The sequence below is a fragment of the Rhinolophus hipposideros genome (genome assembly GCF_964194185.1).
Source record: "Rhinolophus hipposideros genome assembly, chromosome: 8".
NCBI classification, from domain to species: domain Eukaryota; kingdom Metazoa; phylum Chordata; class Mammalia; order Chiroptera; family Rhinolophidae; genus Rhinolophus; species Rhinolophus hipposideros.
In genome coordinates this window covers 4,193,377-4,210,713 of record NC_138054.1, presented here as the reverse complement: position 1 = coordinate 4,210,713, position 17,337 = coordinate 4,193,377, and the positions used below count along the sequence as shown (strand labels likewise).

At 38.0% G+C, this 17,337-nt stretch overlaps 1 protein-coding gene across 7 annotated transcripts in view; it reads right to left on the bottom strand.

The window, feature by feature from the left end:
- Positions 1-17,337, bottom strand: part of RIPK1 (receptor interacting serine/threonine kinase 1) — a 39,854-nt gene that overhangs the window by 10,785 nt on the left and 11,732 nt on the right. For all 7 annotated transcript variants that reach the window (XM_081056611.1, XM_081056615.1, XM_081056612.1 and 4 more), the window contains 3 exons: positions 16,529-16,757; positions 14,631-14,780; positions 2,631-2,707 (listed from right to left, as the gene is read on the bottom strand). In XM_081056611.1, coding sequence (XP_080912737.1) covers positions 2,631-2,707; positions 14,631-14,780; positions 16,529-16,757 — 456 coding nt within the window. The remainder of the gene's footprint in view (positions 1-2,630; positions 2,708-14,630; positions 14,781-16,528; positions 16,758-17,337) is intronic.

Here is a 17,337-nt window from a genome sequence, read left to right as displayed (position 1 = left end):
AATGAGGCCAAGTATCTTTTCCAACCTTCACAGTCTATTGATTGATTCATTGTGTTTATATTTTATTCAGGATTTTCACATCTAAGTGAGACTGGTCTGTAATTTTCCTTTCTTTTATCTTTATTTTCAGATTTTGGAATCAAGGTTATGCTAGTTTCATAAAATGACTGGGAGAGTTACCTCTTCTCCATTATCTGGACAAATTTTTTATAAGATTGGGATAATTTATTCACTGAATATTTAGTAGAAATAACTGATGAAGCTATCTGTGAAATTTTCTTTGTGGGAAGAATTTTCATCGCTAATCCGATGGTTATAGGAATATTCAGGTTTTTAAACTCTGAGTCAGTTTTGCTAAGTTATACTTTTTTCTAGAAATTTGCCATTTTATCCAAATTTTAAAATTAATTAGCAAACACTTGTTCACAATATCCTCTTAATACCATTTTGATGTCTATAGGGAGGTATAGTGATACCTCTTAATTATTTCAGTCTCTGTTTTTCTTGATCAGTCTTAGTTGATTTTATTAGCCTTTCCAAAGAATCAACATTTAACTATTTGATCCTCTATTAACTGTTTCCTATGTCACTAATTTATGCTCTTCTCTTACTGCTTTCTATTTGCTCTAGATTTATTTTGCTATCTTCTCCAGATGAACGTTTGGCTAATTCATTTTCAGCTTTTCATTTGTGTGTGTGTGTGTGTGTATGTGTGTACCTATATATACACACACACATATATATACACACACACACATATGAATGACTATACTAGTATTTCTTTGCAAAGGGCATTCTCTACGTTTTAATATGTAGTGTTTTTGTTAGCCTTCAGTTCCAAGTATTTTCTAAATTCCATTATTATTAGTTTTTTTACCTAAAGGATATTGAAAAGTATATTTCTTAACTTCTAACCACATGGGATTTTCTAATTATCTGTTAAGATTAATTTCTAGCATAATTGAAATGTAGTCGGGGAACATTCTTTATATTATAATCCTTCAAATTGATTGAGACTTGTTTTGTTTCCCAGTGCATAGTCAACTTTTGAAAATGTTCTATATGTTCTTAAAAAGCATTTAAAGGTAAGTATTCTGTAGTTATTAGGTGCAGTGTTTTATATATTTCTATTAGGTCAAATGTGTTAATTATGTTCTTGAAATTTTCTTTTTTTTTTTTTTAAATTTATTGGGGTGACAATTGTTAATAAAATTACATAGATTTCAGATGGAAATTTTCTATATCCTTACTGGTTTTATCAATTAAAAAGAAATTTGTATTAAAATCTCCAACTATGATCATGGATTTGTCTGTATTTCTTCTTTGAGTTCTGTCAATTTTTGCTTTGTACATTCTGAGGCCATGTTGTTATCGGCATATACATATTTAAAGCTATTATTATCATCCTTATGAATTGAACCTTTTGTCATTATGAAATATTACTGATTATTATGGTAATGATTTTTTGTCTTGGTGACTATCTTTAATGATGTCCTTTTGATTGCTTTCTTCATTTGTATTAGAGATCTTTTTTTAAGATTTTATTGGGGAAGGGGAACAGAACTTTATTGGGGAACAGTGTGTACTCCCAGGCTTTTCCCAAGTCAAGTTGTTGTCCTTTCAATCTTAGTTGTGGAGGGCGCAGCTCAGCTCCAGGTCTAGTTGCCGTTGTTAGTTGCAGGCGGCGGAGACCACCATCCCTTGTAGGAATTGAGGAATCCAACCGGCAACCTTGTGGTTGAGAGCCCACTGGCCCATGTGGAAATCGAACCAGCAGCCTTCAGCATTAGGAGCACGGAGCTCCAACCGCCTGAGCTACCGGGCCGGCCAGATATCTTTTACAGTGTAAAAGTCTGCAATTCTTGACTGTCTTATTTCTTTTCCTTTTTTTTGTACTTTAAAATTTCTGGTTGCCTGATTGTTTTATTTACTGTAGTTTCACTTTCATAATTCTAGCAGTATGTTGCTGTAAGACTTACGACAGTAGCTTGTTTCCTGAATGTGTACGTAGGGAAAGTCTCTTTCTTGGTTAGTAACAGTCTTTGACATAACTCTCTGACCCCAGACATCACTCACTGCTTCAGCCCGAGGCATATGCTGCTCCCATTTATTGCTTAGGGAATTAGGGGGACGTGCTAACTTTTATAACTGGCACAACTGTGAATCCCAAATGACTCTCCCTGTCAATATCCTAGGTGACCATGCTGTTTCTTTTGTACATTGAGTCAAGACTTCCTTCTCCAGTACTCCTTCTTCAGCATTATGTTTTGGGTTAGCTTTTCTTTTTCTGTTACATGTCTCAGAAAATATAATTCTGTCGGCTTTCTATCTCAAGAATTCCTCAAAATGACTGATTCACCTAGAATACTTTCCATTCTATTCCAGAGAAGTTGTGCTTTTGTTTTCATATTGCTATGTATATTTTCTCTCATTTCATTAGTTTTGAAGGAGGAATGGGTACAGTATGCCAAGTTGATGATATCTGCATAAACTTGCTGATTTTGTTTTATGTGGTTACCACACTAGCTTACCTCAAATCTCCATAACAAATTATATTGCTATGGTTTTCATAATTGAAAATATATATGCTTTGATATGTTAACATTTTTAGCATCTGCTATATTACCTACCTTTAAACTCTTCACATCCTCTTCTACATGTGCTTCTAAATGACTTGAATAAAAAGGCCTAAATTTGTCTTCAATACCTATATAAGAAAAATAGTGCTTTAAATTTCTTAGATATTTTCTAAAATAAAATTAAAATATTAATAATCTATTACCTTTAAATTACTTACCTTTATCTGTGGACAAAGCAGTAAAATAAAAATTTAATTGCTAATTCATTGATGCATTGACTTTCATGAAAAGACTGACAAGATTATTAACTAGGTAGCCAGAACACGGAAGAGGACAACACTGGAAACCACGGGCTCCTGCCTAATAGCATATAGTTTTCCTGGCTGCAGCATAAAGCCTTTCTAATGTGAATTAATCTCCAAGTGAACAAGAATGGCTGGACTCTTTGTTTCTCTCCCTCTGGCATCAGATTTATTATAGGATGGAATACTTAGAACAAGGATTTGGTATAAAGAGTTAGAACTGCTGGCCTTAAAAGGAAAAGGCAACTTTCACTTTCGGGAAAATAAAATAGATGTACTTTTCTGCATTTCTCCCACTATGTACAACAAGAACCCCTAGATATTACATCTAAAAGAAATATAATGAGACTCTGAAAGGAGGCAAGACAAAGACAGACCAGCTAGGGACTTTGGGATCTGAGGAAAGACATGGCAGTGAGTTCCCTGGCTTTTCTTTTTGTCGCATAGATCCCAGACTTAGACTCGAAGAAGCTGGCAACCCAACAACAACAACAACAACAAAAAACTAAAACCTGCTCTTTCTAGCCAAAGAACTAAGCAAGGAGCAGGCTAGCACAACAAAAAACCTTTAGTCAATAACCACTCTCCAGCCAGATGACATAGAAAAAACTGTTGCTCCACCCCCACCACTACCAGAAAGGCTGAGTATAAGCATAGACTTCCAATCTCACCAGACAGTAACTTGGTGTCCCAACACCCCCAACAGGGTAATGTCAGAGAGGGCAAAATAGGAAGCCAGGACTTCCCTTCCTCCCAGATGGCAATGAGTCTCTCCACTCCTGTGGTGTCAGTGGACTACAAGGGCAGATTGGACTTGCAACCTCACTTTTCAGTAACAAAATGTCCCTTTGTCATCCCAATGGGAATGTGTCAGAAGAGGCCTACCTAGTGGAGAGTCAGGATTTTCACCTCCAATCCATGGAGACCATGTGGACTCCACTGGAACGTCTACCCCCGAGCAGTAATAACAAGGAGCCCCCTGCACCTCAGGCGTCAACAGAGACAAGGGGGAAACCTGGACTTCCTTCAACCTGGCACTAACAAGGTGTCAAAACCATTCCACTGCCAAAACCATGTCAGACAGAGCCAACTATAAGAGGAGGCTTAAAGAAGATCTAGAATCTCATTACGTGGTTAAAAAAAGGTACAAGTTTCAATAAAAAAATCACTCATCATACTAAGAACCAGGAAGATCTCAAACAATGAAGAAAAGACAATCAATACATGCAAACACTGAGATGACAGAGATGTTAAAATTACCTGTCAAAGATTTTTAAACAGCCATGATAAAAATGCTTCAATAATCAATTATGAATAAGTTTGAAACAAATGACAAAAAATAGACTCAACAAAGAAACAGAAGATATAAAAGAGATTTCAATGAAATTTTAAAACTGAAAAATACAATAAACTAAAATAAAAAGTTCAGTGGATGAGTTCAACAGTAGAATGGAAGGGACAGAGGAATGTTGCTGAAGTGAAAGACATAGAAATGACCTATTTTGATCCAGAGAAAGAAATAAATTGAGAAAAAAATGTATAGGGCCTGAGGGACATGTGAGACTATAACAAATCTAGCATTTCTGTCATCAGAATTTCAGAAGGAAAGGAAAAAGACAGTAAGGCTGAAAAAGTACTCTAAGAAATAATGGCTGAAAGCTTCCCAAATTTGACAAGGGACACAAACTTACAGATTCAAAAAGCTGAGCAAAACTCAAACAGAACAAACCCAAAGAAATCCATAACAAGACAAATAATAATTAAACCTCTGAAAAATAAAGACAAAGAAAAAAATCTTGAAAGCAGCCAGGGAAAACTACTACCTATCAGGAAAAAAAATAATTAGAATGACAGAGGATTTCTCACCTGAAACCACAGAGGTCAAAGGAAGTGGCATAATATTTTTTTAAGAGCTGAAAGAAAAGAATATCAACTCAGAATCCTACACCCAGCAAAAATATACTTCGGGAATGAAGGGGAGATCAAGACATTCTCAAATTAAGACATACTTAGAGAATTTGTCCCCAGCAGACATGTAATAAGAGAACAGCTAAAGGAAGTTCTCTAAACAACAACAAAAAAATGATCATAGAAGACACCTTTGAATGTCCGGGAAAAAGAAAGAAAACGTGGTATAATAAAAAAAAATAAATGCTTGGTCTTTTCCCCAGGTTTGGTTGGCTCTGAGCAGAGAGCTCCCCAAATCCCTAGAATCTCCTAAATGATAAGAATGTCTTTTGTATGCTAATGATGTGGCTTCTGGCTGGAGGAGTTGGAGGTGAGGGAGGCTAGACAGCTTCAAACTGGAAGGTTACCAGAAATGCTTGGCCAGGATTACAGGGTTGGAACTCTTAGTAACACCCCTAACCGCCAGGGAGGGGAAAGTGACTGGGGAGGGCTCTGTGGCATCCCCCTCCACCAATACAGTGCTTTATCCATCTCTTCCATTTGGCTGCTCCTGCATTGTATCCTTTATAATACACCAGTAAATGCAAGTAAAATGTTTTCCTCATTTCTGTGAGATGTTCCAATGAATTATCAAAACTAAAGTGGTGTTGTAAGGTTCCCTGAATTTGTGTTCAGCTGTGCAGAAGTGTGGGTTGCCAGGGGACCATATTTGCATCTGATGTCTGAAATGGGGATAATCTTGCAGCAGGACTAAGCCCTTAAACCTGTGGAGTCTGACAATAACTCTGGGTAGTTAGTGTCAGAATTCAACTGAATTCTAGGACACCCAGTTAGTTAAACATTTAGTATCAGAAGTAGTATTAGAAGAAAAGACACCACAATACAGCAATCAAAGTATAGGTAAATACAATAGGCTTTCTTTCTCTTTTTGCATTTTCTAAATAATTGAACCAAAACTGTAACATTGTCTGACGTATTCTAAGTGTACGTAGAGGAAATATTTAAGGCAATTATATATAAAAAAGGTAAAGAGAAGTAATGAGAGTAAACTTTTTATACTTCACTCAAACTGGTAAAATAATGACATCAGTAGACTGTGATTAATTATATATTAGAAACACTATATTTAGCATCCATTAGAAACACTATATTTAAAAATACTCAGAATACCGGATCAAAATGGCGGCGTGAGGTGAGCCTCTGTAAAGCTCTCCTGGAATTTACAACGAATCGGACAACAATAACTCCACAAAGGACTCCCTGCACAACAGACAGGCAAGACGAAGAGGCCCACTACTGAATTCACCTACAGGTGGGAGAATCCCGCGAGCGGGGGAGGAGGGAGAGGAGAAGTGCAGGGACGGAGCCACTCGGGCGCAGGATGCAGACCTAGCTCAGTGCTCCAAGCTCACTGCATCCCAGAACTACCACAGCTGCGGGAAAGGGAAGAACTCGGACGGCTAGGGCTCCGCTTACGGCCCAGAGGGCTGAGGGGGCAGCATACAACACGGCTGAACCCAACGCTCCCGGCAGAAACCTTGGAGCAAAGACTGAGGGAAGAAGGCTGAAAACTGTGGTTTAAGCCCTCACTGCCAAGCAGAGAACGGAAGCCTTAGGCACTGAGACTAGCCGCGCCTCCCTCCCATCCCAGAGCTCGCCCCACCCCCACCTGCCTGGTGCTAGAAGCGATAAAGTAGCAGTCAGATCAAAAGGACAGGAGTTTTGCTGTTCTGAGAACTGTGGACCGCAGAAACAGATTCATAGCCCAACTAGTTCCGGCAAAGGGGAGGGAGCTGTGGAAGCAGGACCGGCGGTGGTGGTGGTCGCCGCCATTGCTCTGGGCCACTTCTCACAACTCACCCCGCCCCTGGCCCCACCTATCTGGGCGGATCCCTGCAGGAGTAAACAGAACTGCTGAAACAAACGGGCTCTGAATCTGGTGCAGAAAGAGCTTTGGAACTCCAAACACTTTCCGCACCCCCACAGAGATGTGGTGCCCTATGACCCAGGTGAACTGTTAACAGAGGAGAGACCCGTCTCCCAGGGAATCCCCCCATTGTGTGAGAAGCTGGAAAAGTGCAGAGAAAATATAGCACTACTGTGTCAGAGAGAAAAAAAAAAGGCTGCAGTCAGAGAGAAAATAAAACATTCTTCCAACAAGTACTGGAAAACAAAAGAAAGACCTCTTCCTATCAACCTGATGCAGAAGACACTCCTGTAGATGTCTAGGAAGAGAAATAATAAATCAGTAATTGCCACGAATAACCAAGGCAACAAGACAGCTCAGAGAGAAAGTGAAAAGTCTCCAGAAACGGAACTTAAAGATATGGAAATATGTGACTTAAATGATAGAGAATTCAAGATTGCAGTTCTGAAAAACCTCAAAGAGATGCAAGAAAACACAGAAAGGCAATTTAATGAACTCAGAAACGCAATCAAAGAACAACATGACCATTTTACGACAGAGATTGAAATTTTACAAAAGAACCAAATGGAATTTCTGGAGATTAAGAACTCAATAGAAGAAATTAAGAATGAAATAACCAGCTTAGGTAGTAGAGTTGACCAGATGGAGGAAAGAATCAGTGACATCAAAGATAGAAACCTGGAAATTACACAGATGGAAGACGAAAGAGACTTGAGACTTAAAAGAAATGAAAGAACTTTACAAGAACTTTCTGACTCCATCAGAAAGAGAAATATAAGAATAATGGGCATACCAGAAGGAGAAGAAAGAGAGAAAAGAACAGAGAATATACTCAAAGAAATTGTTAATGAGAACTTCCCAAATTTGTGGACAGAACTCGATCATCGAATCCAAGAAGCAAATAGAACACCTAATTACCTCAATCCCAACAGGCCTTCTCCAAGGCACGTTGTATTGAAGCTGTCTAAAATTAACACCAAAGAAAGAATCCTCAAGGCAGCCAGGGAAAAGAAGACGGTAACCTACGAAGAAAAGCCCATTAGATTATCATCAGATTTTTCAGCAGAAACTCTACAAGCCAGGAGGGAGTGGAACCAAATATTCAAACTATTGTCAGAGAGAAATCATGAGCCAAGAATAATATATCCAGGAAAGATATCCTTTAGATATGAAGGAGGAATAAAGACCTTTCCAGACATACAGAAGCTGAGGGAATTTTCTGATACACAACCTGCCCTACAAGAAATACTAAAGGAGGCTATTCGACCACCATCAACAGGGATAACTTGTGGCAACCGATACATAAAAAGGGGGAGCATAAAGGCCTGAACTGGAATATGGGAATAGAGAAAGTAAGCGTACTGAAGAAACTGGAATACTCTAAATATCAAATTTTCTTTTACATAAACTTAAGGGTAACCACTCAAAAATCATCCAGAACTGATATATATACTGTAAGAAAAGAAGAAACAGAGGGAAACATCATAGAATACCATCACACAGAAATAATAGACAACAACAAAAAGGCAAAGAAACAATGGAGACACAGCCTTACCAGAAAACTAAAGATAGAATGACAGGAAATCCTCACATATCAATAATCACCCTAAATGTAAATGGACTGAACTCACCAATAAAGAGACACAGAGTAGCAGATTGGATCAAAAAACTAAACCCAACCATATGCTATCTACAAGAGACACATCTCAGCTACAAGGACAAGCATAGACTCAAAGTGAAAGGGTGGAAATTGACACTCCAAGCAAATGGTACCCAGAGAAAATCAGGTGTAGCCATAATGAATTCCGATAAAACAGACTTCAGGGTGAAAAAGATAACAAGAGACAAAGATGGACATTTCATAATGGTAAAGGGGACTATACAACAAGAAAACATAACAGTCATCAATATTTATGCCCCCAATCAGGGAGCACCGAAATATACCAAGCAACTACTAACAGAACTCAAGGGAGAAATTGACCAAAACACAATTATACTAGGGGACTTAAATACATCATTGACAGCTATGGATAGATCATCCAAACAGAAGATAAATAACGAAATAGCAGCGCTAAATGACACATTAGATGAAATGGACATAATTGACATATATAGAACACTTCATCCTAAAACATCAGACTATACATTCTTTTCTAGTGTACATGGAACATTCTCAAAGATAGACCATATATTGGGACACAAAATCAGCCTCAGCAAATTTAAGAAGATTGAAATCATACCAACCATATTCTCTGATCACAAAGCTTTGAAATTGGATATCAACTACAAAAAGAAAGCAGGAAAAAACACAAATACATGGAGATTGAACAACATACTTTTAAAGAACGACTGGGTCAAAGAAGAAATTAGAGGACAGCTCAAAAGATACATAGAAACAAATGAAAATGAAAATACATCCTACCAAAATTTTTGGGATGCCGCGAAAGCAGTTTTAAGAGGGAAATTTATATCATTACAGGCCTATCTCAAGAAACAAGAAAAATCCCAAATAAATAACCTCATGTTACACCTTAAAGAACTAGAAAAACAAGAACCAGCGAAACCCAAGGTCAGCAGAAGAAAGGAAATAACGAAAATCAGAGCAGAACTAAATGAAATAGAGAACAAAAAGACAATAGAAAAAATTAAAGTGACAAAGAACTGGTTCTTTGAAAAGATTAACAAAATTGACAAACCCTTAGCTAGACTCACTAAGATAAAAAGAGAGAAGACACTAATTAACAAAATCAGAAATGAAAAAGGGGAAGTTATCACGGACACCACAGAAATACAAAGGATTATCCAAGAATACTATGAAGGACTATATGCCACCAAATTTAATAACTTAGAAGAAATGGACAAGTTCTTAGAAACATATAGCCTTCCAAGGCTGAATCATGAAGAACTGGAAAATCTAAACAGGCCGATCACCAGTAAGGAAATTGAATCAGTCATCAAAAACCTTCCCAAAATCAAAAGTCCTGGACCAGATGGCTTCACCAGTGAATTCTACCAAACCTTTAAAGAGGATCTAATACCAATCCTGCTCAAATTCTTCCAAAAAATTGAAGAAGAGTCAGTACTCCCTAACTCATTTTATGAGGCAAACATTACCCTGATACCAAAACCTGGTAAGGACAACACAAAAAAAGAAAACTACAGACCTATATCTCTGATGAATACAGATGCTAAAATCCTAAACAAAATTCCAGCAAATCGAATACAACAATGCATTAAAAAGGTTATTCAACACGACCAAGTGGGGTTCATCCCCGGGGCACAAGGATGGTTCAACATCTGCAAATCCATCAATGTGATACAGCACATAAACAAAATATAGGACAAAAATCATATGATTCTATCAATTGATGCAGAAAAAGCATTTGATAACATACAACATCCATTTATGATTAAAACACTTACTAAAATTGGTATAGAAGGAAAATACCTCAACATAATAAAGGCCATATACGACAAGCCCTCAGCTAATCTCATAATTAATGTTGAAAAGCTGAAGACCTTTGCTCTACGTTCAGGAACACGACAAGGTTGTCCCCTATCACCTCTGCTTTTCAACATAGTGTTGGAAGTCTTCGCCAGAGCTATCAGGCAAGAGAAAGAAATAACAGGCATCCAAATTGGGAATGAAGAAGTTAAATTGTCACTCTTTGCAGATGACATGATGCTATATATAGAAAACCCTAAAGACTCCACCAAAAAGCTATTAGAAACAATCAATGAATACAGTAAAGTTGCTGGCTACAAAATCAACGTACAAAAGTCCATTGCTTTCCTATATACCAACAATGAAATCTCAGAAAAAGAGAGAGAAAAAACAATTCCTTTTGCAATTCCAGCAAAAAGAATAAAATACCTAGGAGTAAACTTAACCAAGGATGTGAAGGATTTATATGCTGAAAACTATAAGATATTTTTGAAAGAAATTGAAGAAGACACAAAGAAATGGAAAGACATTCCGTGCTCATGGATTGGAAGAATCAACATAGTTAAAATGGCCATATTACCCAAAGCCATATACAGATTTAATGCAATCCCCATCAAAATCCCAATGGCATTTTTTAAAGAAATAGGACAAAAAATCATCAGATATGTTTGGAACCACAAAAGACCCCGAATACTCAAAGCAATTTAAAAAAAAAAGAACAATACTGGAGGTATCACACTCCCTGATTTTTGCTTGTACTACAGGGCTACAATAATCAAAACAGCTTGGTATTGGCGGAAAAACAGACACATAGACCAATGGAATAGAATTGAGAACCCAGAAATAAAACCACATAAATATGGACAGATAATTTTTGACAAAGAAGCTAAAAACATACAATGGAGGAAAGACAGCCTCTTCAATAAATGGTGCTGGCAGAATTGGATAGCTACGTGCAAAAGAATGAAACTGGACTGCTATCTGTCACCATGTACCAAAATTAATTCAAAATGGATCAAAGACTTAAGCATAAGACCTGACACAATAAACTGCATTGAAGAAAACATAGGTACTAAACTTCTGGAACTTGGGTTCAAAGAGCATTTTATGAATTTGACTCCAAAGGCAATGGAAGTAAAAACTAAAATAAATGAATGGGATTATATGAAACTGAAAAGCTTCTGCACAGCAAAAGAAACTATTGACAAAATAATGAGGCAACCAACTGAATGGGAGAAGATTTTCGCAAACAGTGCCTCCGATAAGGGGCTAATATCCAAAATATACAAGGAACTCATGAAACTCAACAACAAAAAAACAAACAACCCAATTGAAAAATGGACAGAGGACCTGAAAAGACATTTCTCCAAAGAGAATATACAAATGGCAAATAGACATATGAAAAAATGCTCAACATCGCTAATCATCAGAGAAATGCAAATGAAAACCACAATGAGATATCACCTCACCCCAGTCAGAATGGCTTTCATCAACAAGACAAATAGTAACAAGTGTTGGAGAGGCTGTGGAGAAAAAGGAACCCTCATACACTGTTGGTGGGAATGCAGACTGGTGCAGCCGCTATGGAAGGCAGTGTGGAGGTTCCTCAAGAAATTACGGATAGAATTACCATATGACCCAGCAATCGCTCTCCTGGGTATCTACCCAAAAAATTTGAAAGCATTTCTCTATAGAGACACGTATACTCCAACGTTCATTGCAGCTTTGTTTACGGTGGCCAAGACATGGAAACAACCAAAATGTCCTTCGATAGATGAATGGATAAAGAAGTATACACAATGGAATACTATTCGGCGTTAAGGAAAGATGATATAGGAGCATTTGTGACAACATGGATGGATCTTGAGAGTATAATGTTAAGTGAAATAAGTCAGACAGAAAAATCAGAGAACCCTATGATTTCACTGATATATGGTATATAAACCAAAAACAAGAAAAGAGCAAGACAAACAAATGAGAAACAAAAACTCATAGACACAGACAGTAATTTAGTGGTTACCAGAGGGTAAGGGGGTGGGGGGTGGGTGATGAGGGTAAGGAGGATCAAATATATGGTGATGGAAGGAGAACTGACTCTGGGTGGTGAACACACAATGGGATTTATAGATGATATAATACAGAATTGTACACCTGAAATCTATGTAAATTTACTAACAATTGTCACCCCAATAAATCTAATTAAAAAAAAAAAGTACAATCCATAAAAGGAAAAATTAATGAACTAGACTTCATCAAAATAAAAATCTTTTACTTTGTGAAAGACCCTACTAAAAGAATGAAATAAACGAAAAACAAAAATCTTCAGATTGGGAGAAAATATTAGCAAACCACAAATCAAACAAAATAATGATATATAGAACATATAAAGAACACTCACAATTCAGTAGCAAAAAAACAAGCAATCCAATTAGAAAATGGGCAAAAGACATAAAGCAACATTTCACCAAAGAAGATATACAGATGGCAAATAAGCACATGAAAAGATATTCAACATCAGTAATGATTAGAGAAATGAAAATTAAAACCACAATGAGCGATCACTACATACCTATCAAAATAGCTAAAATAAAAATATGACAACACCAAATGTTAACAAGGATGCAGAGAAACGGGCACTCCTACATTGCTGATGGGAATATATAAAATGATAGAGCCACTCTGGAAAACAGTTTAGCAATTTCTAAAAATAAAAACAAAAATAACCTAAACATGAAACTATCATACCATCTAGCTATTTCACTCCTGGGTCTTTATTCCAGAGAAATCAAGACTTCTATTCACACACACACAAAAAACAGTAACATGAACATTTACAGCAGCTTTTCCTCCTAATAGCCAAAAACTTAGAACAAACCAGATGTCTTTTAAGGAGTGAGTAAACCAACTGTGGTACATCCACACCATGGAGTGCTTCTCAACAATAAAAAGGAACAAGCCACTGATAGATAGACATAACAACCTGGATGAATCTCCCGAGAATTAGCTGAGTAGGAAAAAGCCGATCCCAAAAGTTTCCCAAAAGGTATTTTATGATTCCATTTATGTAACATTCATGAAATGACAAAATGATAGAAATGAAGAACAGATTAGTGGTATCTAGAGGTGAGGGCAGGGTGAGGTTAGGGAGGCAGGTGGGTGTGGCTATAAAAGGGCAACATGAGAGACTCTTGTGGTGACAGAAATGTTCTGTGTTCGAAGGCCTCAATGTCAATATTCCGGTTGTTAGCACTGTACTGTAGGTTGGCCAGATGTATCATTGGGGGAAACTAGGTAAAGGGTACCTCTTGTCTCTGGGTTATTTCTCACAGCTGCATGTAAATCTATAATTATCCCAAAATAAGAACTTCAATTAAAAAGTGAAAAAGGCATGAGAGAAAAGAAGAAACCAAGCCAGAAGATTCAGACTGACTAAGAGAATAAGGAAACAGGCAACTACCTCTACGTACCCTTCTAAACCTTTGGCTGTAGTGGTAGGCGGGGCTTCATTTCTGTTTTCTCATAGCAGGATTCTCCAAAGTGCTTTCCTGCTATTTATTTTTTCCTCACCCGATTTTCTTCTGTCCTCTGCCCCTTTCCTCTGATTTTCTTCTTTCCTCTGCCTAGGATCTTAGCAAGATCCTTGGTAACATAGAGGAATGGGAAGAGGTGCAAGCATGTGACAAATCCATATCCCTTTCCTTCTTCCTCTACTACAGGCCCAATCTGACAAAATACATTTCCAAAGATGCCAGCTACACAAAGGGAGAAAAAAGAGATAAAAGAAGCTAAGAAACAAGGTCAGTGGAAGCAACCCAAGTTGTATCCATCAACAGATGAGTGGATAAACAAAATGTGGTGTCTACATACAGTGGAATACCAGTCAGCAATAAAAAGGAAGGAAATTCTGATACCTGCTACAACATAGATGAACCTTGAGGGCATTACACTCAATGAAATAAGCCAGGCACAAAAAGACAAATACTGTATGATTCCTCTTATAATGAGGTACCAAAGTAGTCAAATTCAGAGAGACAGAAAGTAGAAAGGTGGTTGACAAGGGCTGGGGGAGAGAAACATGGGGGTGTTGTTGTTTAATGGTAGAGTTTCAGCTGGGAAAGATAAAAAAGCTTTGGAGATGGACTGTGGTGCTGGATGTACTACACTATGAATGTACGTAATGCCACTGAATTATACACTTAAGAATGGTTAAAATGGTAACCTATGTGTTATGTATAACACAATTTTTAAAAAGTTAATTATGAAAAAAACACACACAAGAGGGCCTTCAATGCCTTTGTGCTTCGAGGAGGTATGGAATCTTTCGTTGAACTAAACATTTAAAATCTAAAACATGAGTTTGAAATCACAAATGGAACCCAGTTTTCTTAATATTCAAAGCAACTTCCTGACATCTTACTAGGAAAATCGCCACACAAGTGATCTTACACAGTCACAAAAAACACCCTTACCAGTAAATGTTGGCCGGACTTCCGGATTCGCCTCCCAGCATTCCTTCATGATGCTGATAATCTCCTTAGGGCAGTACTCAATGATGTCTTCCACATTTGGCCTATTCCCGGATTTAATGCACACTATCAACTGCTGCTCACAGATAGCATCTATAAAGCAAGGGAGCTTAAGTTGAGACTGTCTTTCAGGTCCTGCTCCTCCCAGGCAGGGAGGTGGCAAACCTTGGACAATACCACCAATCTGTCTTTGCCTAGGGTATGCTTTTAGTGTAGCTGCCTCATCCAGCAGGGGCAGAATGGCCCTGTGGCAAGGAGCTGACATCTTCCATTGTAGTAATAATGAAACAAAATTTTAATTTTGGTAGATGAAAAACAGCATTCACAAGAAAGCTGCCTCCTGGTAGAACAAACGGAATATTAATGAGAGTAACTTAAAATATAGCATGATAATAGCCACTCACAAAATAAGTTTGAGGGGTTCTGATAACACAGCCTTTACTAGAAGTTCCGAGAATGCTTTGTTGGGTCCCGAAAAATAAGCAGGAGTTATCTAGGTAAAAAACGGGGAAGGAGAACTCAGAGAGGATGATTCTGGGCTAGGGAAGCAGAATATAAACAGATTGGAAGTTTCAGAAATCATGGTGTATCCCAGAAATTAGTAGTTCAATATAACTGGGCACATTAACTAAGGAAAGAGAGGCAAGGAATAAGGCTAGAGATAGAAGCAAAAGCCAAATCAGAAAGGGCCTTGTATACTGAGGAATCTAAACTTTATCCTTAGGCCACAGGGAGCCTTGGAAGGATTTTAAACACATGAGTGAGATGGTCCTACTCCCTTCTGGGATTACCAGCTGGGTGACAGCGTGAATGGTAGATGTGCATGACGAGCTTGCAATAGAAATACAAATTGTTTGAACTAAACAGAGTCTGGTGGTGCCGAGCAGAAGTGGATGGATTCAGGATGTACCTTGAATCATATATGTACCTTAAAACCATAGGTTTTAATGACTGATTGGAAGTAGGAGAAGAGGGACAAGGTTGAGTCTGAGATGACTAAGGTTTCTGGTCAGGCAACTCAGTAGGTGGATGGTGATGCCATCTGCTGTCATGAGAAGAGGAACAAAGCTGAGTGAATGACGGGGAGAGCAATTGGAAGATGAATTTGTTTGGGGGGATATTGCTTTGGGGTTCCTCTGGTACGTGTAATGGATCTGAATAACAGAGAAGTGGGTGTCCAGGCCAGGACTACAGATAAGAGATTTGAGAGGCAAGGAGGTGACCACTAAACCATGGGAGCTAATAATCACCCGATGAAGAACAGATAGGAAAATGGCTATTAACTTAAGCACTTAACAAACTGAGGAATGACTACTTATGTATCTGTTCCCCTGCACGAACCATGTCTTTCTCATCTCTGTATTTCCAATTCTGATGAAAGTGCCCACATAAATTCTGAAATAATTCCTCAATGAAGGAGTAAGTGAATGGATGAAAGTATGAAGTGTATGACTTGTAATATGAAAGGTTAGTCCTCATATGCAAGCCTTCCTGTTTCAGAAGAAGCTGGGAATTTTACGGTACCTCCCAAACTTAGATGTATTATCAAGGCTCCTACTTGTTCCGTGATTCCTGATTCCTAAACTGAGATTACTCATTCAGTCAACAAAAATGTATTGAGTACCTACTACATCCTAGGCATTATGTGTATAGATACTCAGGGAATAGCACTGAATAAATCAGATGTGGTCCCAGCCTTTGTGGAGCTTACAGTCTAGTGGAATCAGACAGACACTAGATGAACAAACAATTCTAAATCTTAACTGACTTCACTGAAAGCCATTATTTCATTTCACAATTTTGATTAATACCCAAATCCCACTCCTTTATAAATGTCTTACTTTCATATGGCTCCTTATTTGCAAATATTGCCCAAAGCACTATGGCAAAGCTGTACACATCTGACTTCTCCGAGGGCCTTGCATTGATGTCGTTCAGGTGCTCAGGGGCCATGTAGCAGAGGGTGCCGCCATTTTTCTTAGAAGGACTATTCACTTTCCTCTGCTCATTATGTTCTTCTTTAGTCAGCTTACTCCACGTCTTAAATGAAGCGGCGCCAAGATCAGCTATCTGCAAGAGATCAAACCAACAGGATTGTTCTGTGAAGGCTACAAGCACATCCGATTTGTCTTTAAATTAGGGGCTTATGTGAGTTACAGGGAATTTTCCAGAAATAGTGGCACTGGATAGGTTTACAACAGCTACTTCTGAACAGACTGATAGAAACTTTGTTGTTTCCTCAGCTTTTTGGAAAATCTCCCGTAAGAAATGTCCACATGAAATTTTAGTTATCTCAATTCTTATGCAATTAAAAAAACAGGAAATTTGCTGGCAGAGTTGGGGGGAGAAAGGAGGAGGCAAAACAAGACATTTCTGACATGAACAACAACAAAACATATTTGTTCTAATCCCTCATTAATTCTACATATGCTTATCAACTATTTCTGGAGCTAGAGGAAAAAAAGCATTTTCTTTCCAGCAGACTCGTATAGCAGATGGTGACTACATACTGCACCTTCTATTTTTCCAAATGGTGTCCAGAAAACCATGGATGCAAGTTTCTAGGGATTCCAGACCCACTGAGCCTAAGGACTGTGTTGCTGCTTGTATTCAGTCGGTATCCTAAACCTAAGAAGAGATGGGATGGGAA